The following is a 23,407-nucleotide window of genomic DNA, read 5'->3' as shown; positions in this document are numbered from 1 at the left end:
GCCATGTCACCTCCTTTGTCTCCTCATTTGCCTTTTTTAAATGTAACCCGATGATTGCTACAGGCTTTTAAATTTATTTTTTTAAAGAAAAATGAATAAAAACAAATTTTAATTTAAAAGAAATTATGCTGCCTTTAAATTTACTAGTCACCTTATAATGAAATTAATATCTTAACTTATATATCTTAGCTTATATATAACTTATATATTGACTTCAATTTCATTCAGACTTTTTAATTTAAATAAGTCTGAATGAAATTGAAGTATGTTCTTTATAAACTGCTAAAATTTTATTACAATTTTATCTTTACAAGAAAGAAAAAACAAACACAGAAGTAAATTAAGAAATAAACAGAATTACTGTAAAGTAATTTTCTAGATACTAAACAGAACTAATTTGTTTTATCTACAACTTATTGGTACTTATATGTCATAAAGGGGATATTTAATAATAATTATATTTGCTGATGGTAAAATTTATTTAAAGAAATTTACAAAGGCAGTAATACTTTAAAAGAATATTTCACACTAGTACACAACTCCTTTAAAAGATGTATTACTCGTTTCATAAAAGAGCATAAGTAAAAAAATTAAGGAAAATTTTATATATAAAATATTGCCTTTATTTAAGACGTGTTTTAAGCTGCTGTGTAGGGATAGAATGCAAATAAAATTAATTAAATTGTTTGTGGTAATGTTCTTGGTAATGCTAAAACTTTTAAAAATATAAAAATATACAGGGCTAAAAATGTGATCAATGCAGCATATGTTCAAAAGGCATGGTGATGGTCTGCATAATTCTTCAGAGATAAGATAGATAATTATGTAACATTAAGTAACTTCAGATATAACTGCATAACATTAAATACTTCAATGATAATGACATAATATTAAGTACATATGACTGTCAGATAAATTTGCTGTAGCCTATCAAACATAATTAATATTAAAAGTAGTATCAGAATGCAGTAAAGTGAACAGCAAGTACTGTTACAAATTGAGAAAGAATGTGACAAAATGTTGGTGCAATTGGTATAGGATGTAAACAATAAAACAAAAATGCATTTATGCCAGATTTCAAATGAAAATTATCATAGGAAGGAAACAGATGTATGTTGTCCGTCAACCAACAGAATTGTAGATGTGATCAAGTAAGCTTAACATATGCTTGCATTTGAATGGTGTCTAACTATATAATTAATGATAGAGGAAGTTGGCATTAGCAAGAACATATGCACAGTATCATTTGCAGAAAATGATGCTGTGTATTTTTTGTAAAGTAAGAAATCTTCCTGTTTCACCCAGTACAGGCTAGCTAATAAGCAGAAAGTCAAATAAATGAGAGCCAACTGGATGAAAACCTCTGCATTTCATTACTATTAGTTGCTAGAATCCATCCCTTTGCAAAGTATATGAACTTAGTCATTTCAGTTTGACTTAGAATCTAGAACAATTAATGGAATGCCCTTCACTTTTTTTTTTTAATCTAAAAAAGGTATTTTCAAAAGTCCGAGATCAAGGCAACGTTGACCTTATTCAACAGTGATGGCACATCCATTATGAGGAATCATTTTTATGAATGTTGCATCATTAGGAAATTTTGATATAATTACAAAGTATGTAACGGGTTCTGTTATGATATGAAACTGTTTAATTTGAATTTATCTCCGTAGTTAAGCAAGATGGCCGCATGGGATTATCATATTTTTTTTCCCCAAGACAAATATGAACTGAATTTCCTGAAAAAATCCTGCACAGAGGTATTTGCTCAAGAGAGCAGATACTCATCATGTAGCATAATTAAACCTTCCTCTGTTTCTTATATACCATGTATTTTTTTTTTTTTTTTTTTTTTTTTTTTTTACCATTGTAAGAAACATGACAGATCTTCTAAGTAAACTTTTCGTAATATTTTTTGAAGGAAATGAAATTTTGGAAATACAATTTTTTAATTTTTTCCTTGCAGGTGCTTTTACCAAGAAGAGGTCCTGCTTCAAAATTAAAAGGACCGTTGGGTCTTGTTAAGGATTTTATTAATAACATCAAATCTGCTTCTATTATTCGTTTCACTATAGAAAAACTGGCTGAGCCACTTTCTATGTTCTTTTCTGTTGCGGATAAAAAGAAGACCTTTGTTGACAAACAAGTACTTTGTTTTCATATATTCCTTTAGATGAATTGTATTGTTGATTTTGACGTTTTATATTGTAATTTGATATTAAAATGTATTCATTTTAATGCTGTTAATATTACCTTAAGTTGGAAATGTTGTGGGATGTCCTGACTTCTACAATTGAAAGACATTACCTTGGACCATATGATTCTGATTTTCTTGCTACTTTGAGCCCCATACTGGAATTGAATTTATGTCATTCGAAGAGACACATTAAGGAAAAAAGTCGCAAGTTCTGGTTTGCTACCTTTGGGCCAGTAACATCTCTGCAATACCCTGAAGCTTTAAAGTAGGTATCCTTAAATTAAGGATATTGTTATAAGTATACTGTTTGATTATTATTTAGTAGAATTCTATTTATTTATTTTTTAAGTTTGAAAATTTTTTGTTTGAAAGTTTGAAACTTGGAACTATTTGCACTTTATACCTAATCATAGAAAGTCTGTTGATGCTTTAAAAAAAAGTTATTCTTGTGCATAGCGTATTCGGAAACTAAGTACCGTTTCATTCTAGCGCCGTCGCAGCGCTGTGGTAGGCGTACTGCACATGCACACTAGTCTTTCTTGTTCACTGACTTTCAATTGTCGCCATTTTGGTTGCTCTATGTTGTGTTTTCAGTTTGCTATGCGCAATCAAAATGCTTAAGACAATTAGTTCTCCCGCTGATTGTGAGATTCGTGCCGTGATTAAATTTTTGAATGCGAGGAATGTTAAACCGGCCGAAATTTATCGTCAAGTGACAGAAGTTTACGGTGAATACGCGATAAGTGATAGAATGGTGAGAAAGTGGGTAAGAATGTCCACGCCGAGGCTCGGAGTGGTCGACCTTCTGTTGTCACCGTTGATTTGGTAAGGAAAGTTGATGAAGCAATTCATGAGAACAGACGCTTCACATGACAACTCTTTCAGAGGCATTTCCATAAATTTCACGTACTCTTTTGTTCGAAATTGTGTCTGACTGCTTGAATTATCGCAAACTGTGTTCCCAATGGGTTCCAAAAATGCTCACTGATGTTCACAAAACAAAGCGACTTGGTAGTTCCCTGACATTTCTTACGCGGTACAGCGATGAGGGAGAAAACTTTTTAAACCAAATTGTGACAGGTGATGAAACTTGGGTGTGTCATTTCACACCAGAATCGAAACAACAATCGATGGAGTGGAGACGCACTCATTCTCCGAAAAAACAAAATGACACGAAAAATCTGACGATGACACGAAAAATGCTGTGGAGTAGTGGTTATCGAAACTGGTGGGAAGTTTCTTTGACGATGGTATACAAAAACTGGTCACCCGCTATGACAAGTGTTTGATCATTGGCGGAAACTATGTTGAAAAATAGTTTAAGACATGTATTTTCATGTAAAAATAAAATTGGATTCAAAAAAAAAATTGTTTTACTTTTTTTTTTCAAAACGGTACTTAGTTTCCGAATACGCCTCGTATAAATAAAGATTAATTTGTAATGTTTGAGTTGTTCTCTTCAGAACTGTATTATAGAATATTAAATGTGGGAACTAGGACTTAAAAGAATTGTTTTTCAAAAAGGTACTTTAAATATGCACAACAAGATGGAAAGAAGGTTATTGAGCTGTTAAAATATATCACTCATGAAAAAAGAAATATTTTCATATATAAGCCATAATTAAACTGCCAGTGCTCACAGTGTTTTGTAGCACGATCTATTTGCGAGAATGATGGCACATTTTGTAGGAAGATTAAACAAGACGGGGGACGAAGGATTCCGCGAAAAAACAAATTAGTTCCAAAAGTCACCGCTAGGGGAATATTTGGCGCTGTGTAATAGAAAATAGAGTGTTAACAAATGCAAATCAATACGGAAATTACCTTTTATTTTGCATTCAAATGAGGTTCAATGTGGCTGCCGTTGTCGTGGACCACATATTGCATTCTGTGCACAGTATGCACAACAGCAGAAAGTAACATGTCTGCAGGAATCTCCCATACAGTCCGTGATATGTTATCCTTCAATGTAGCCAGGTCCTGGACCACTCCTTGGTAGACCTTGGACTTAAGGTAACCTCATAACCAGAAGTCACATGGGGTAAGATCAGGCGACCGAGGTGGCCATGCAGTTGGAAAGTAGCAGCTAATGACTCTCTCTGTAGTGGAGGGGCTCCATCTTGCATGAAAATGATTTACCCCAGGCCATTGTCTTTGCTGAAGTGCCGGAATGACAAAGCTGTTCAACATATGGCGATATTTCTCTCCGGTAACAGAACAGGTTTCCGGTCCTGTCGGGGTAATGTTTTCACAGAAGAATGGACCTACGATAAATTCCGCTGTGAACCCACACCAAACAGTTACCTTTGGTAAATGTAAGGGAATTGCTGTGACTACATGTGGTGGTTTGTCATCACAAATTCGGCAGTTCTGGGTATTCACAGTTCCATTCAGGTAAAAGTGGGCCTCGTCTCCCCATAAGATTTTTCACGGCCAAGCATCATCCACTTCCATTCTGGCAAGAAAGGTGAGAGCAAAAGTCAATCGCTTATCATGGTCGTGGTACAGTAACTCCTGTACATGGCTGATCTTGTACGGATAGAAGTTGATAATCTTTCGTAAGATTTTCCATACGGTACTGTAAGGCATATCCATTTTCCATAAGGCATATCCATAATAAAAGGTAATTTTATTCCGTATTAATTTGCATTTGTTAACGCTGCATTTTCTATTTCACAGCGCCAAATATTCCCCTAGCGGTGACTTTTGGAACTAATTTTTTTTTGTGGAATCCTTCGTCCTTTATCTTGTTTAATCTTCCTACAAAATGTGGCATCATTCTCGCAAATAGATCACGCTACAGAACACTGTGACCACTGTCAGTTTAATTATGGCCACCGGGTATTTATACAGTACAAAGTCTGTAATCCGGACTCGTCGGGATTCGGCAATTCCGGATTAGGGGCTTTTCCAAATTATAGATCATCAATTTAAATCTGGTAAGATGGCATGCAGAAATTGAACAATTAAAAATATGAAACTGTAATTTATGAAATAAAGAGCAATTATGATCTAAAGAGTATCAAATTTTACAAAAAAACTTAATAATATTTATTTGTTTATTAAACATTTCTTTCAATGCGCGCATGCATAAAGTATACATTACGCATAGTCGAAATTAGAAAATTGCAACTAGAAAACTATTTGATGTGTATTTGTGATATTTATAATGACCAGGAAATTGATTTAAATCATATCAAAGGCGGAGTACATCGAGATGAAATACTACATGTAGTAAGGAGTTATAAGCCGAATAAAATAAAAACATCTGCCCTGAAGATGAGGATAGTGCTAACAGATCAACTTCAAGTTAATTGCGCGACACGACGCCTTCCCCCTTCCCACAGATCAGAGTGAAATTGATAAACAGATTTCGGAATGGTTGGAGAAACAAATCATTTAGCCAAGCTGTTCTGATTATGCAAGTAATATTGTGCTAAGAAGAAAAAAATGCGGTTCATTTAGACTATGTCTGGACTTAAACGACACTTAAAACCTGGTGAATACCTTTCCGAATATTTAATTTCCATGCGTGAAATAGCCAGTCTCGGTTCTGTTAATGATTCATCAATTCTTGATTATGTAATCAATGGGATACTGGATCTGAGTAGTAACAAAATTATTTTGTATGGCTATAAAACTATTTCTGAATTCAAAGAGAAATTAAAAATTTATGAGAAAATCCGCGTTCCAGATACGAAGAATAAGGGTTATTCAAGTACAGTCAAAAGTCTTTAATCCGGACTTGTCGGGACTTCGGCGATTCCGGATTATAGATCATCGATTTAAATCTGGTAAGTTGGCATGTAGAAATTATAAAATTAAAAATATGAAACCGTAATTTATGAAATAAAGAGCAATTATGATGTAAAGGTTATCAAAATTTACAAAACGAAAACTTAATATTTATTTGTTTACTTCCTTAAACATTTCTTTCAATGCGCACATGTGTAAAGCATACATTACGCATAGTTGAAATTAGAAAATTGCAACCAGAAAACTATTTGATGTGTATTCGTGATATTTATAATGACGAGGAATTTGATTTAAATCATATCAAAGAGCGAGTACATCGAGATAAAATACTACATTTAGTAAGGAATTATAAGCCGAATAAAATAAAGCCGCGATGCCCCCCCACCCGCAGAGCAGCGTGAAATTCATAAACAGATTTCATAATGGTTGGAGAAGCAAAGGATATACCTTTATCCATTTTTTGCAGTAATTCCACTTTTTGTTTGATGGACATCGAAACATGCTTTCGCTTTGTAGATCCTTTGGCGGCTCCAGAACCGGAAACTCTTTTTGACATAATCGAAAGTTCAAGCTTACTTTTTATAAAATTTCTCTAACAGTCTGCAAAAAAATAATAAGCTGAATCCAGTTCGAAGATTAAGGAACAACGCAATCTGCAACATTAACTGAGATAGATAATTAGATTATTTTAGCTTAGCTTATACCGTCCGTTATACATTAAATGCGCATGTGTAAACGTACTATGTGCATGCGTAAAGGTATTATGCAATGCGTAAACGCATGCGCGAAAAGTTTGTAGCTTTGAGGTCCAGACTATAAATCATTCCGGATTATGGACGTCCGGATTAAAGACTTTTGATTGTACTAACACACAAAATAAAGCACGCGCTATACCTAATAAAAGTACAGAACCAAGGTGTTATGACTGTGGAAGTATAAGGGCGCGTAATGTATGCGCATTCTTTACCCGCATGCATATTTTTTAATTTAATTAATTTACAAGTAATGTTTATTAATTGCTTTTTTGGTGTATTATTCATAATAATTTATAATACATTATTATTTTTTTTTAATTTATTTGTATTCTGATTACATTTAAAGCTTTTCTTTGTTTTAAAACCATCGATAAGAAACTTCTTCATGTAAGAGAAAAAAATGTGGAACTCTAAGATTTTTTAATATGCATATTTTTATGATCTCCATATTCTTATTTTTTCCCCTTTTATTTTCTAATATAAATATAGGATTTCCTTAAACAAGGCAAAGCTTCGCCTTTTACCAGACCATAGCCTAGATTCTGTCAACGAATTTAGTGTTGCTAACTTTTCATCAAGAACACAGGTTGGTAATACCAGAATTTACTCTTATTTTAAATTGTGAAATATTGAATTTGTATGATAATTATCATATCAGTGTAATAACTGAATTAAATGCAAAGTAATGAATGTAGCTGTAGTGTAACTCTTTTATTATTAAATTCATTGTTAAACTAAAAAATGAGTAAAATTTCATAAATTGTGTGTATAATGATTTAACATTTGCATTTTTATGCATTTTCTTAAAATTAAACATTATTTCATTAGTGACATTATGAAGTGTAAAGGTGTGTGGCGTTTTATAAAATTATTTCTGCAAATTTTGATTTTTGCCCTCACTTGGCTAAGTATATTTTTAATTGAAAGTTTAGCTGTATGCTTGTTATTTCAGTAGGAAAACATAGAGTTGCTGTTTGTAAGAAATTTATATTAATAATGTAAAAATTGTGTTATGCATTTAAATGAAAATTTTTCCATAGGAGAAATGCAAAATTTAAATTTCTAGAGTACTTTTTATCATTTTACAATGTTTGTAACAGTTGGCTGAAATATACCAGTTTGGTAAAGGCTCAAAATATAAGCACTAAAATAAATGGAGACTTAAAAGATAAGTTTCAATTGCCTTGAAATTTATTACCTCCACTGAACTATTCAGTTGAACACTTGAGGATTTTAAATATTGTTATATGCATATGGCTTCATAATAGATTGAATGTGCACAGAACCAATGATAGTTTGATGAAATTTATTTTCAGAAAAGAAAGAATTTATATTTCTGGAACTTTCATAGAAGTACTCGTACTTCTTTTCTCAAATGACAGAGTATCAATAATAACCTTTTCAAGCTGCTAAGAACATTAAACACAATGGAGTGCAAAGTGCATCTTAAGAGCAAAGCTCACGTAGAGATCTCTCTCGATACTCTGAACTAAGAACTGAGAGTTGATGCTGTCTCCCGTCTTATATAGTTTTCCAACAGTTACTGAGAATTTTCCAGTACTTTCGATTTCCCGAAATTGCTAGAAGGTATATTACAGTTATTGTTACATATAGTGCTGGACAAAGTTACATTTACACATAAAGATTGGGCCACTTACAGTTACGCAGGGATCAGGCCAAAATGTTACCAAATGTCACCTAGTTTGGTGAAATCTCACATGTCTTGAGCCATTTACCTCAATGTTGAATGAACCTGCCCTGTAATATTGTTTTTCTGGTAAAGCCTTTCATGTTGCATTATACAAGAGATAACACAATTTTACATATAATTTCACTAAAATTTTTACATTTAGACAAAATTTGGAACAATATATACTATTAAAAAGTAATGATGTACATAATTAATAGAATGTGATGTAACAGCTGTGCAAGCATGTTCAATTGCATTTCTTTTTTACATGATTGCAGGGATATCCTTTAATATCGAAAGCAAAACACCAACTTACACCTGAATGTTGGTGTTCCCTTAATCAAGAATGTTTCAAGAATTCATCTATTGGTCTGTTGAGGCATTTTCAACTCTAATAGCACAGATTGAAGCATCCAATGCATTCAATGTGAAAAAATCTTTAGTGCAAAGGGTGTTGTTATATATGAGTTTGTGATTATGTATCTTAGATTGCCAATAGGTGGCGGTAGTGTTCATTATATGCGAAAGAAATTGTGAGGTTGTATTTGCATATATGTAGTAGTTCGTCTTTAGTGTTTGTTAGCCATCTCTATTTATCATTATTCTTTTTATCCAATTCTATTTAATAGAGATTTATATATTTTTTTCATGGTAGCTCTTTCCCAGGAATTTAATAAATCAGAAGAAATAATTGATGATTTATATAAACTGTTAATTGAGAAAATTAATAAACTGACAAACATAATTCATCGATTGAAAGGAAGATGACTTCAAATTAAATTCAAAATGAAGTTACAAAGTCAGCAATACCAAGGTAAAACTGTTATATGTTTACGAAGAATGCAGTAATATTTTAAAAAGAATTCAATATACTTCAAAATGAACTATAATAAAGTATGCACATAAAATATGGTTTATTTTAATTTTAAAATGTAATTTATGCACCTAAACAAAAGCAGTGAAGTTACCATGTCTTCAAATCAGAACTTATTACGAAGATATATATAAATGGCTAGACTTTTGGAACTAGTTCAAAAATGTCATTCGCAGTAACAGTGCCCTGAGAAAAACTGAAAAATGTGCATACCTAAAATCCTTACATAGTGGTAATTCTTTAGCTGCCATTTCCAGTTTTACTTTTGAGTGATCAAAATTACGACTCAGCAATAGAAATACTGAAAGGACATTTTGAGAAAGTCATCTTGTTACATATGAATATTGCTCTCTCTTAATTAGAGGGGAACATTTCAGATATTCAAGCGCTGCGTAAATTTGTGATGAAAGCAAAGTCAGCATCTGAAGCTTAGAATCATTAAATATTGTTACAAATTTTGTACATAGATGTAATAGATGTAGACTTTAATGTAATTATATGTGAAATTGTATTTTTCTGTGTAATCTAACTAGAAAAATCGAGACAGAGAAGCTGTGCCAGAAAAGTAAGAATAAAGGGGCAAGTCTGTTTAACATTGAGTTACATGGGTCTCTCAGTAATTTGGTGAGATATCACCAAGCTGGCAACGGTTGTGGCGACTAATTTTTGTCCCAAATTTGCTATTTGGATTTAGTCCCTGTATCATCATAATAGGTTTTGTAACTGAGTAAATGATCAGATTTTGAAGAAAATTTCCCACCACTGCAAGCATTGTCTGCACAAACAGTTCGTGTTGGCTTGTTTAATCATTTGTAAAATGATTTTTGGCATTTAAAAGAAAGAGACTTGCTTTAGATCTCTCTGTTGTGAAATTTGTTGAAAAATATTGTTATCATTAAGTACAAGGTGTTTGAAATGGAACTATCACGCTACCAGGTTAGAACCATCATTTACTTTTAATTAGTTCTATTGCAAAAAGTCAGCTACAGAATGTCACCAAATCATGTATGCAGCTTTAGGTACTAATGTTGTATCATATGACTATGTGAAGGTTTGGTATAGAAAGTTCAAAAACAAGGACTATGACATTCAAGAAGCACAGTGCTCTGGACTGCCTACTGATGTTGATGAGGCCCTCTGGTGAGAAATTGTGAAAGAAGATCAGTATGCAACCACTCAAGAGTTTGCTAAAGAGTCAGACGTTAGTGCCATGTCCATTAGTCACACTATGCATTGCATGAACTTGACATACAAGTTTAATTGCTATTTGCTGCATGAGCTAATTCAGGCATATAAAGGCAGACGTGTTCGGTCCTGCACTAATCTGTTTGAATATAAATGCAAGGACAAACTTCTGGACCAGATTTTCACTTGTGATGAAAAGTGGATTTATTAACAACACAGGTCAGAAAGGGGTTGGTCTGCACAGTGCAGTTTGACTAACAAAAAGATCATACTTTATATCTAGTGGGATTGCCATGGTATTATCCACAAAGAGTATCTGGTAGAAGGCAAAACCCTTGACAGTAAGGTGTACAATGAGATGGTAGTATGTGTTGACACTGCTGTCAAGGAACTGATTTCCAGTTCCTTGACTTGAACTGGAATATGTGAACTTTGAACTGATTTCCAGTCCAAATCGTAATGTTGACAGAAAACTTTCATTATAACCAGATAATTTCTAATAAATTATTTTTTGGCACATAATTGATTAAAGTGAAGTACTGGTTGGGGTGAAATTGTTCCTCGAGAATTTTAAGACAAATGCTATAGGTGGTTATGTTATCTGCCAAATATGTAAATATATCCTTGGTATTTTCATGATGTTAACTCTTCAACAGTTGCCATATTATGCAGTTCTTTCTTTGCAGATATGCGCAATATATGTCATTCATAAATTTTTAATACGAGCTTGTTTGCATCCCCTGTTGTGTGTACTTGGAATGCAAGCTGAGCTCATTCATTCATGAGCATCAAAGGCTTAATGAAATACCTGATGTGTTGAAACTATATTGTTTTTATGATTCATCTTAAATTGTTTATGGAGTTGCTGTGTACATGAAATTCATAGATATAAATGATCCAGAGCAATTTTTGGAATCGCCAAAAGCAGAGTTGCTCTTCTCAAAAATTACCATAACCATAACTAAAACGTGACCGCAGTGTTAGGTGCAGGACTCTTAACTACAGTTGATGTGCATTTTCCTCAAGCAGAAATTTATTTGTGGACTGTTTCTTTCATTGAATAAAAACTCACTACGATGATGGAAAAGTTTTCTACAAAATCATGTATCAAAAAGTCAAGATAAAGCATCACCAAATATGGGGTATTGTTGCCCTGTAGTATTTGATCATGTGGAAAAAATTCGTGCATGGTGTTATGGTAAGAGAGCTTGCAGTAGATTAGATGTCGTGGCATGGACATCCAGGCTACATCAACATGAAATAAAATACCCTAAAATGAATGAACATGTAACATAGTGGATAGTATTGAAGAGAGGGGGAACTAACAACATTCATTCTTTACAAGTGTTAAAAGGTAGAGAACTTTAGTGACTTAAATAAAATATGTAACAGAGTTTTAAAACATGTAACAGAGTAATGCTATGTATTATTGGATTAAGTTATCACAAAGTGAATATTTTTTTGCAGAATTGAATGGTGTTAAATATTAAAAAAAATTATATCTCAAAATTCAAAACAAAAGGATTGTTCATAGTGGTGTAAATAAATTTTTGCAAAAATACAAGAGGAAAATTCTGGTTTTTTAAAAGCTAGCCATTTTATAAAAATCTATGTTATATGATTGTAGATTTTTATAAAATATATAATGCTAGAGTACATAAGATATTAATCAGCTTGTCTTCCTGCTGTCCAAGTGGAGAAAACTCATTCATTCAAAACCCATTGATCATTGTTTATTTAAGCATTCTGCAGATTTTTTGCATGTAGAGGTATTTAAAAGCTATTAACTCTGGCAATGACCTCTAAAATTACAGATCATGAATTAAAGTATTTATATAAATGGAGTAAAGATTAAAAAGTTTCTAAATTTGAGAAAAAATGGTTTTGAATCGAAATTTATTGTAGAAAGTGCTCCTTTGAGAGGATTTGGAGAACATTTAGTAAGATCTGTAGAAACATATTTAAAATATATCTTAGATAAAGCTTCCTTATCTTATGAAGAACTGTATGCAGTTTTAGTTGAAGCTGAAGTTAATTCCAGGTCCATAACCTATTTATACAATGAACCAGTTCCTCTTGTGCCATTTTATTTTATAACCAATCTAAATTTTACTCTTTTACTTTCACCTGAATCTAAATTAGAATTCACAAAGAATCAGTTGATCAAAAAATGGAAACATATGCAATTGTTATTAGAGTATTTCGGGAAAAGGTTTCTTAAATAATATTTGCTAGAACTAAGATCAGTTATGCAAAATGCTGTAATTGAGAGTCAGATAGGATTAAGGAATGATTTCCAGGGAGAGATTGCAAAATGAGGTCTTGTGAGATTTAGTTAGAAATGGGTGTTTTAAAAAGAACATTTGACAGATTTAATAATCTTGAAGTTTAGTAAAATTGAGTAAAATTGATTGGGGGGCATGTATTAAGTATAAGTGTATGATTATGTATTTAAGCTTGCTAATAGATGTTGGTAGTGTTTATTATATTTTAAAATATATATCATATTTTAAAAGAGTGGATAAACACTGTTTTAGGTACTGCATAATTTGTTACTTATGTATTATCTCATTAGCCATGACATTTATACCAAGCAGCATGATTTGGTGCCATTTATGGATAAGCGCATACGCAAAATCTGCTTTTTCATTTGATGTAGATTTGCTTTCGATTGTTTGTTGATGAGCCACTTTTTTGAACAAGAATGTAAATTGTTGCTGTATTTTTTTTTTTACATTAAAAAAAATGGTAAGCAAGCATTGAATATTTTTCAAAGTTATGGAATAACACTATAAAAAATTGTATTAATTCACACAATGTGGTCTGATTAATTCAACTTAATATGACCCCCAAAGCAGTAGGAGATTAGAGTAATTATCTGTGGTATTGATTAGAGTAATTATAAGTGTGTATTCGTAACATTCTAAACAAAGCTTTCAATAAAATTGGAGAGGCTAACAAAATAGTAGAAAGGAGAAAAGCATTTTTACAAAATGCTAAATGGAATACAGTGATTGTGTTTTTAATAAAGAGGTGCCAGTTCCTTTAGAATTCCTCAGGAATGATTGGCAGGAACTCTGCTGTCTGTCATGGTTCTATGATAATCAACTTACAGGATCAAAAGGCTAACACGTAAGTACCCATAATTTTCTATGCATTGTAAGAACAGCATATTTTCATGTGTTCTGCATGCAGGTCGGCAGTTAAGCTTATATTTTCCAAGTAGTTTTATTTAAAACAAAAAAAAAAAAAAAAAAAAAGAAAGAAAAAAGAAAGAAAGAAAGAAAGAAAGAAAAAATACATTATATGGCCTGTTGCAAGAATGTTCCTTACAACCAAGCCTTTTCCCCTAAGAGACAAATCAGCATGTCTAGTGTTATGTCATAAGGTCAGATATGCACATTCCAATATGCTGTGGGCATAAAAGGGGCACACATATTGGACAATAGAGAAATTTCTCTTCTTCAGATGGAAACAAGTTCCTGGAAGTTGCATGAGACAGACAATATGTTAAATGGTGTTTCTTTGATAAAATTGATTGTAAGTAGTTTTTCGTTTGTATTTTAGTTTAGAATTAAAGGTTTTTATGCCTTTAACTTCACAGTTTTTGTGCTAGTCTGTGATATTATAGACTTATATAAATGGTAGCAATGATATAGGTTACAGGTCTCACTAACCACTTGAAGACTGTATAAAGATTTTTAAATATGACAGTGCCAGTGCTTTGAGAGAGCCACTTGATGAAAATCTTGTAATTGAGATGACAGTGTGAGTGTTTCAAAATAGCAATTAGTTCACCACTAGGAGTCCAACTGCGAAAAACAAGTAATTCGACATTTAAGGTATACCAGTACCAGAAGGATTGCCAAATCATCATCAGCTGAACTCAACAGTTAAATTTCTGATGGAGCGACAGCAAAAATCCCTACAGAGAAGCATTACAGAACATGACAGCTTACTAATCTTGAGGCTTCATGAAGGGAAAGTGAGGCATTGAGTTAAGATTTACTTTGAAACTGTATGTGAATCAAACTGCAAAATTTACTTATTCATTATCTATGATATAGGCTGATTATTGATTAATAAGATCACATTAAAGTATAAATACCTGTATTTTCTAACTGTAATGAAGTCCAGAAACTGGACATTTAAAATCCTGACCTCCACCTTATCAGCGATCCTCCATTGTTCTCTTAGAAATTTTTTGAATACTTTACTTGTGCAAATTTGATATATTTTCATAATAAAACATGTGGAGAGTCACAATTCTTTTATTTCACTTAGGTACTAAATAAAATACCACCATATTGAAGAAACAATCATTTATCTGTATTAATTAATAATTTGGCCCTTTAGTTGCCTTTCTGCTTCACATACATCTCAAACCAAAACATTCTGCATTGGAGCTTCATTGATTTTTACACCTATTAAATAATTTATATCCCTGACACCAACCCAGCAAGTTATTATTCTTTGCTTTTATCACAGGATATCTATCTGCACAAATCAGCTTGAGGAATGTTTTATGCAGCAATTTCTGAATATTCCCCTCCCTAAATATCAGTAATTGAATACTAAAGAGCTTGGTAGCCTTTATGTTAACATTATGCTTGGGGATGATTGCAGACTTCAGCTAAGTGCATTGCAAAGTGCTGAAGAGGACAGATTTAACACAAATCTCCTTCCATGGGAAAAATTTATTTTAAATAAGGCTCAAATGGCAAAAGATTACATTTAGTGCTGTTTGCATTGAGACTAACTGACTAGTTATAAGGCTAGGACCATCCCAGAGCTAGTGGGTGGTAGGATTTAGGGAAGGCAAAATTTGTAAAAATTAGAGACGAGCAACAAAATTAAGGATTGGCAAAATATTCAGACTTTTTTTGGGGGGAGAGCACTGGGATGCAAAATTTTTAGAATTTAGGGAGGCTTATGGCACTAGAATTTAGCACTTTCAGAAGTTGTACCGGGCTACAAATTGTTTAGCACCAACCTTGAATAAGCATATGTGGTAATTTATTTATTTGGGACCCATAGAAGCCTTAAGTATGTGTGGGAAATAGGCCTAAGTATAATAAATAACTGAACTAATGTAACTCGGGCTTTACTTCATCAGTGTGTTATAGAGGCAAGAGAAAATTTAGCAGAATGATGCATCTTTAGTTGCCAATCTCATGATAACACTAGCACTAGAGCACTAACTAAGCTTTATGAAGATAGCTACAAATTTGAAGGTTTCCAGGTATCTCAAACAAAAGGCTAAATCTCTCACATACCTCTCGCATAGCTCAATTCTTATTCAGGTGTAAATCAGAGGTTGGTAAGGTGGTCGGTATGTATCTAGCTTTCCAACTACAAGATCAAACCACCCAGACTTGACACATTTTGCCACATAGAGAGAGCAGAAAATAATCAATTAAATCATTACTAAGAAGTCAACAGACTTAATTATTTGAATAAGTTTTTAAGCACTTTTATTTTATTGTGTAAAATGTTTAATGTGCTAGTATAATGTTAAAGTTCAATTGGCTGAGCATGTAATCCATATGAACGACAATAATATACTAAAAAAAATTTGTCAGCCAGACCAAGTAACACAAGAAGAGGAAGACCTAGTTGGATAGATGCTCTAGAAGGGAATTGTTTAGCCCTTAAAACTAAGAATTGGAGGAGTTTGGCTATTAGTAAAGGTGGTTAGAAATGTCTAGTTCAGAAGGCCTTGGCTCACCGTAGACTGTCGTACCATGTATGATGTTAATGTTAAACAAAAGTAGTTTTCACCATTGAATTTAGTTGTAGAGACATTAGGTTATTTCGAAAGTAGAAGAGAAGAAAAATGAGCAATGCCCTCAACGGGAATCGAACCACGGACCACTCGAATACTCATTGAGCGTGCTGACTACTACACCGCGAAGGCATGCTAAGAAGATGGAAGAAATACCTTATATAGTATCTATTGCAAAATGTGTGTTTTCTAAAATTTCTAAAGTATCCTTTACAACAAGCTACGTTTAGAAAAGCTATATTGCATGACTAAGACAAAGCAAATTCCTCATGTCTGGGACTGGACCAGATAAAATTGATAGTTAGCTAGAGTTAGAAATGTTTAATTTTAAATTCTTACTTCAGGATTGGTAAGCTGGAGAATTCTAGGGCATTGTATTGCATTTGTGTCACTGTGACAAATACTGAGCTTGAATGAGCTGAACTATCCTGACTTCCTCTTCCCTAAAAATTTATCTTGCTGGGGAGATGCTGTAAAACAGTGAATTTTCATCTGTTCTACATGCATGTCGGCAGTTAAGCTTTTCACATGGTTCCATGGAAAAGAAAAAGGCATGGCAATTGTTTAGAGATGTTCCTTCCAGCCTAGCCTTCTTCCATGGAAATGCAGAGATGAATCAGCACATCTAGTGTAATGTTTACAAGGTCAGATTTTCATGATAATCTGTTATTATAGCATCCAGATTTTTCATACACCTTATTTCATTTGTGAATTTATTGCTGAAATTGTGGTACAGAAATGAAAGTTGATTTAGCAAATTAACTGAATCTAAAAATAAAAAAAAGAATTTAAAAGATGATTATAAAAGGCTCGAGTTTTGAAATAAATAATAATTTTATTATGTTTGTGAACACAAAGGTAATGATTTTATAAAATATATATTAAGTTGTAAATCTACTAAATGATTTCCAGCTCTGAATTTAGTCAGTTTACACATGTTATAAGAATAAGCAGCAAAATGTTTTATTAAGTAACGTTAAAAATTAGAGGTGACAACTGGGGAATAAATTTTCATATTATAAAAATTATATATAAATTAATTATTGAAAAGATAACTACTTATGCATCTGCAGTATGGGCATTGTCTGTAATAATACACAAAAAGAAGTTGCTTCATTCATTGTCCATTTTCTTTGCAAATAAGATTTTATAAACAAGTTTTCTTAAGAAAAGGTAGCCACTAATTTAAAAATTAATCTCTGAAATGCTGCAGTGATACTGAAAATGTGTGTCACTTATGAAAGAAATGCCTTTCATTGCTTTTGTAAATGGCAGCACAAAAAGAAGATACTGTTTCTGGCTATTACTGCGAGTTGCTGTAGTAAGAGGGTAATGATTAAAGCTTTGGCACCTGCCAAAGAGTTACCAGTTCTTCTGAAATGAATTATCATATCTGATATTAATCAGGAACATAATCAATTCTGATATTATGTTCCTGATCTTCTGATATGAGCAATGTGCATAATGTTTATCGCATTATTCAAGTATGTAAATTATTATTATTTCTTTGTTTATGTTGCAGGAGAGCGATCCTATTTCTAATACACCTTCTGCAAAAATACATTTTGCTATACCTGCATCTGTTAATGATGTCAAATCACCAGCAAAAAATTCAACAACAGGCATGCAAAATATGAAACCAACATTTGGTGGCAGTGTCAACTCAGCAGCAAAGACAACCACCAACACTCAAAAACCAGCTCCTAGAAAAGCAAATATAGAGGATTTACCAGATGAAGTAAAAAATATAATTTGTTTTTGCAGTAAAATAAATTAACCCTAAATATTTTATTTGTAAAAACATGTATCATAACATAAATTCTTATATGGTCGTTGAAAAATAAATGTGTAGGTATTTTCCTAAATGATTTATTTAGGAAGTAATTTTATTATTTTTTTGATTTTCAGAAAAAAAGTCTATCTGCCTCGAACTTTTATGATATTCTTTTTATTTGGCTATGGTTTTCTAAATATTTGATGGCATTTATATAAAAATTGTGTCGAGAGACTCAAAATTTGTTTATATATATACAGTCAAAAGTTGTTAATTCGGACACCCATAATCCGGAATGATCTATAATCCGGACCTCAAAGCTAAAAACTTTCTGCACATGTGCTGCGTCGGCACATGCGCACAGGCGTTTTACGCGTGCGCGTAAGACCTTGACTACTGCGCATATGCGTGTGCTTAAGTGCAGAATACGTTTTCGCCTGCGCGTTTTATGTATAACGGACGGTGTAAGCTAAAATTATCTAATTATCTATTTCAGTTAATGTTAATGATTGCATTGTTCCTTAATCTTCGAATTGGATCCCGCTTATTATTTTTTGCAGACTGTAAGAGCAATTTTATAAAAGTAAACTTGAACTTTCGATTACGTCAAATAGAATTTCCGATGCTGGAACTTCCAAAGGATCTACAAAACGAAAGTATGTTTCGATGTCCAACAAACAAAAAGTGGAATTGCTGCAAAAAATGGATAAAGACATGAAGAATGTGACAGAGAGGTTAGTGAAAACGAAAAAATTTCGATTGACAAGTTAGTCGGTATTCTCGGCACAGCAATTAACGGGACTTGAACGGCGGAACTTTGTAACTGAACAAGAAATTATGTCTTTTTATAGAATTAAAGAGAAAGTATTATCACATAAAATGAAGTAACTTAAACAACTTACATTGAGAGAAATGTTTAATAAAGTAAACAAATAAATATTAAGCTTTTATTTGTAAATTTGGATACCCTTTAGATCATAATTGTTCTTTATTTCATAAATTACGGTTTCATATTTTTAATTTTAGAATTTCTGCATGCCATCTTACGAGATTTAAACCGATGATCTATAATCTGGAATCGCCGAAGTCCCGACGAGTCCGGATTAACGACTTTTGACTGTATATATATCTGATCCAATAAAGAAAATAGATTATCTCACAAAACTGTGTCAAAAATGATTCATGAACTAAAAAACTGGTTGCATTTTCATATCTATCAGAAGTGAATAATAACTCATTTTTTAAAACATCAAAATGTTAGATTAAAGGGTTAGTTACAATTAAATTATTTGCATACCTATTTTTTATTATTTACTTATTAGAAAAGTACTCATTTATAATAATAGATAATCATTTTATCCAAATATATATATATATATATATAAACACTAAAAATGAATAGCAGAAATTATTGGTGAATTTATTTTTAATTTTTACTTTACTCTGAGTTCAAAAATCTTTTTAATTTCTGCTGGCATGATGCAGTTTGCAGAAAAATTTTATTCATATTTTTTTTTTAAACTTGAAAAGATTCTATCATCTTGGTTCTGTAGTTTGTGTGAATAAAATTTCATTAATAATATTTCTGACAGCTTTAGCATTTGCTGTAGTAAAGAGTTTCCATTTTTGTATGCTGAGTTTTTTCAAAGTTTTCATTAACATCAAACGAATCTTTTGCATCAACATTTTGTGTTCAAATTTTCACTCGTATCTATTCGTGTTATAACATCATCATCATGTGTTTGAAAAGCCCCGTATCACATTCTGAAAATGTTAAAATGCCATTTTATTCTAGTGATAAGTAAATCTTCATCTTTCTTTTCAGTGCCCTTTGTTAGACATGTGGGCCAGAAGTTTAAATGGTTAATTTTATAACAAGACACAGGACTCTTTACTAGTGCAAGAAGTAAAACATTATATTCTACATGCTTGTTTTACTTTTCCAAATTGCTTAAAACAAGCTTCTTCCTATAACAACATTTCAAGCTTCTGATCACTCCTTGGTCACAGGTTACATGATCAGCGCTGTATTTGGGGATAGAAAACAATTCATTTTAAGGTTTCAACGTCTGTGTGTTCAGTACATTCATCAATCAAGTATGGAATCTTTCACTTTTTGGCTAAAAATTCTTCATATCATTTTTATAGATCTTCTTGAAATAGTTCCAATGGCTTTCATGGTTTACAATTAGTCTTTTTTCTAAGCATCATGCTTTCAAGGTTTTCCTATCACCAAAAGCCTACAATGCTAACACAAAAACTGTCATTGGCACTTTGAATCATTTTCTTGTAGTACATCTATGGTCTGTAAATTTTAATGTTTTATTTTTGCATCATTGTGCAAAGCAACTCCTTCAATGTTCAAAAGGGTTTTTTTTTTTTTTTTTTTTTTTTTTTTTTTTTGTAATGATGAGTGACATCCTATAAGGTTTGGTTTTGTGTTGTTTTAAAATGCTACTTGAACTGTAAAGATAGACTCAACCTACCGTCCCATTGTACCCTCCAAGTACAGTAAACAAAAACTTGAATGAAGATTTAAAATAAAACTGTTTATTAACCCCTTCGAGCCGGGTAGCAAAAACGCGCACTTATCGCGGAGGCCGGCAGTGTCTTCGTGAGCGTCTCTCCAGGGCCGGGGGCTTTTTTGCTACTAAGCCTAAATCTGTGAAATTTCCGAAGTATCAACGCATTGTTTAATAATGCTCTATAGAGTATTTAAACGGCTTTTGCTTTATAAATATTTTTATATACCGGGTGATCAAAAAGTCAGTATAAATTTGAAAACTTAATAAATCACGGAATAATGTAGATAGAGAGGTAAAAATTGACACACTTACTTAGAATGACATGGAGTTTTATTAGAACCAAAAAAAAGTTCAAAAAATGTTATGATTTTTATGCAGGATGGCGCTCCACCCCATGTTGCTAGACGCGTGAAAGATCTTTTGCGTGCATCGTTTGATGATGCTCGTGTGCTCAGCTGCCACTTTCGTCATGCTTGGCCTCCCAGGTTCCCAGACCTCAGTCCGTGCGATTATTGGTTTTTTGGTTTTGAGGTTACCTGAAGTCGCAAGTGTATCGTGATCGACCGACATCTCTAGGGATGCTGAAAGACAACATCCTACGCCAATGCCTCACGATAACTCCGGACATGCTTTACAATGCTGTTCACAACATTATTCCTCGACTACAGCTATTGTTGAGGAATTGATGGTGAACATATTGAGCATTTCCTGTAAAGAACATCATCTTTGCTTTGTCTTAATTTATTATGCTAATTATTGCTTTTCTGATCAGATTATTGCTTTTCTAATAAAACCCCATGTTATTCTAAGTATGTGTGTCAATTTTTACCTCTCTATCTACATTATTCCGTGATTTATTAAGTTTTCAAATTTATACTGACTTTTTGATCACCTGGTATATACTTTAATTACCTTATTTCTTGTTTAAATGCATATTTTACACATTTTATTTTAATTACTCACCATTTTTGACTTTTAACATTATACATTTGAAAACTAAATATATTACTTAAAATTCTCTTTTCGTATGAAAAATTTGAAAACAGGGATCTACACACAGTCCTACGTTACATTCCTTGAACTCGTAATAACTCATTTGCCGTTTTGGAGGATTTTTCCGGAAATGTGAACAAACGAAGCATCATCGTCTCATTTTCTTATCAGTCTCTTCTGAACAAAGTTTTGGAAAATGTCTTTCAGTTAATCTTTCAGAATCAATATCAGAATATCAGAATCAATATCTGAAATATTTTGCATCATTTCGCTATTTCATGCTCTGTTAAACATTTTCGACGCTTCGACATTGCAACGGTAAAAACAGAAAGAATTCACGTCTAACAAGATATAATTATTTTCTAAAAACTGAACTGTAAACCAAAATACTCAACGCTTTACCACATATAAAGCTTTTACTTACAATAAACAACTACCACGTGCGATTTAAAGAGACGTCATAAATCACGCCATTCGGAAACATTTAGTTCCCCGTTTGTTTATATAATCAAAAACACGTGTATGTGAGTCATGCTTCTCTCATTTCGAGTAGAAGGTCTAATGTACATGTATCTGAAACCGTATGGACATACAGTGCCATCTTGTGGCAGAAATTATAGTTTGAAAAACGTTCCAGGACGCTGGCACAAATACGGGACAGTAGGTAGTAAACGGGAAAATGCTCTGTCACGCCTGTGTGTAGGTCGGTAGGTGAGTGTGTTCGTTGCTGGCACGTAGACGTGACAGTCGGCGCGAAGGGGTTAACACATCAGCTGATAGTTACACAAATTATGCTGTAACATAAACTTAATAGCCACTACTTGCAGGAAATGCAGAACAGTATTCCAGCCAAATAAAAATATTAAATACAGTGCAAAATCCAAGATCCGGACTTGTCGGGACTTCGATGATTCCAGATTTGGGATTTTTCCGGATATTAGATCATCAGTTTAAATCTAGTAAGATGGCATGTAGAAATTATAAAATTTAAAATATGAAATTGTGATTTATGAAATAATGAATTATGTATGATCCAAAGGGTATCAAAATTTACCAAAAAAAAACACTTTATATTTATTTTTTACCTTATTTAATATTTCTTAAATGTAAATTGTTTAAGTTGTTTTATTTTTTGGGCTTTCTCTTCAATTCTATAGACGACACATTTTCTTGTTCAATTACAAAGTTCCTCTGTTCAAGTCTCTAGTTGCAACGTCGAGAATTCCGACTAACTTGTAAATCAAAATTTTTTCGTTTTCAATAACCTCTTGTCACTTTCTTCACTATCGGGAACGGTATTTTTTGGATCTAGAACCATACTGCAGATTTTACCGTCTGTTAATTGATTGATGATTGTAACATTGCCATCACAATGAAAAACTTTCATTATATCGTCTTCATTTATTACCACTTCTCCACATTTCTTTGCAAAATCCATTAATTGGAAAAGGAGATATGCAGCTACGGAGCCAAATTAACAAAACAAAAGTAACACATATACAAATAAGATATTGTTTTTCCCAAAATATTCATAAAGCAAAAGGGCTAGCAAAGCTAAAGCCATTACATTAATTCAGTAGCAAGGAAGTGTAGCAGAATAACTAGTTGACAATAGCTGTCAAAGGCACATCTCAAGTTGTATTTAAGTTTCAACTTATGACAATGTATTAATTTACGAAGATTTAATTGTTTCAGTTTATTGTCTTTTATATTTTATTAAATGTTTTCAAGCATAGATTTATGTCTCTATTTTTCATTGCATCCGTTTTGTTTCCTAGATATTTGTTAAAATTGATCCTCCAGTTGCGTGTCGACAGTCTGCAAGGCAACGTAACTTTCGAAAACGTAAAAGGTCTTTGTTTTATTATTATTA

General features: G+C 32.5%; 1 protein-coding gene across 2 annotated transcripts in view; it reads left to right on the top strand.

Moving 5' to 3' along the window:
• The window catches only part of LOC118199250 (uncharacterized), a 249,158-nt gene that overhangs the window by 166,967 nt on the left and 58,784 nt on the right, over positions 1-23,407 (top strand). For both annotated transcript variants that reach the window (XM_085824140.1, XM_085824137.1), the window contains exons 22-26: positions 1,967-2,146; positions 2,260-2,462; positions 7,198-7,294; positions 17,765-17,980; positions 23,313-23,386. In XM_085824140.1, coding sequence (XP_085680266.1) covers positions 1,967-2,146; positions 2,260-2,462; positions 7,198-7,294; positions 17,765-17,980; positions 23,313-23,386 — 770 coding nt within the window. The remainder of the gene's footprint in view (positions 1-1,966; positions 2,147-2,259; positions 2,463-7,197; positions 7,295-17,764; positions 17,981-23,312; positions 23,387-23,407) is intronic.

Source organism: Stegodyphus dumicola, chromosome 1 (assembly GCF_044657685.1).
Source record: "Stegodyphus dumicola isolate Sdum_Otavi_A_Nest chromosome 1, ASM4465768v1".
Classification (NCBI taxonomy): Eukaryota; Metazoa; Arthropoda; class Arachnida; order Araneae; family Eresidae; genus Stegodyphus; species Stegodyphus dumicola.
This window is presented reverse-complemented; position numbering and strand designations above follow the sequence as displayed.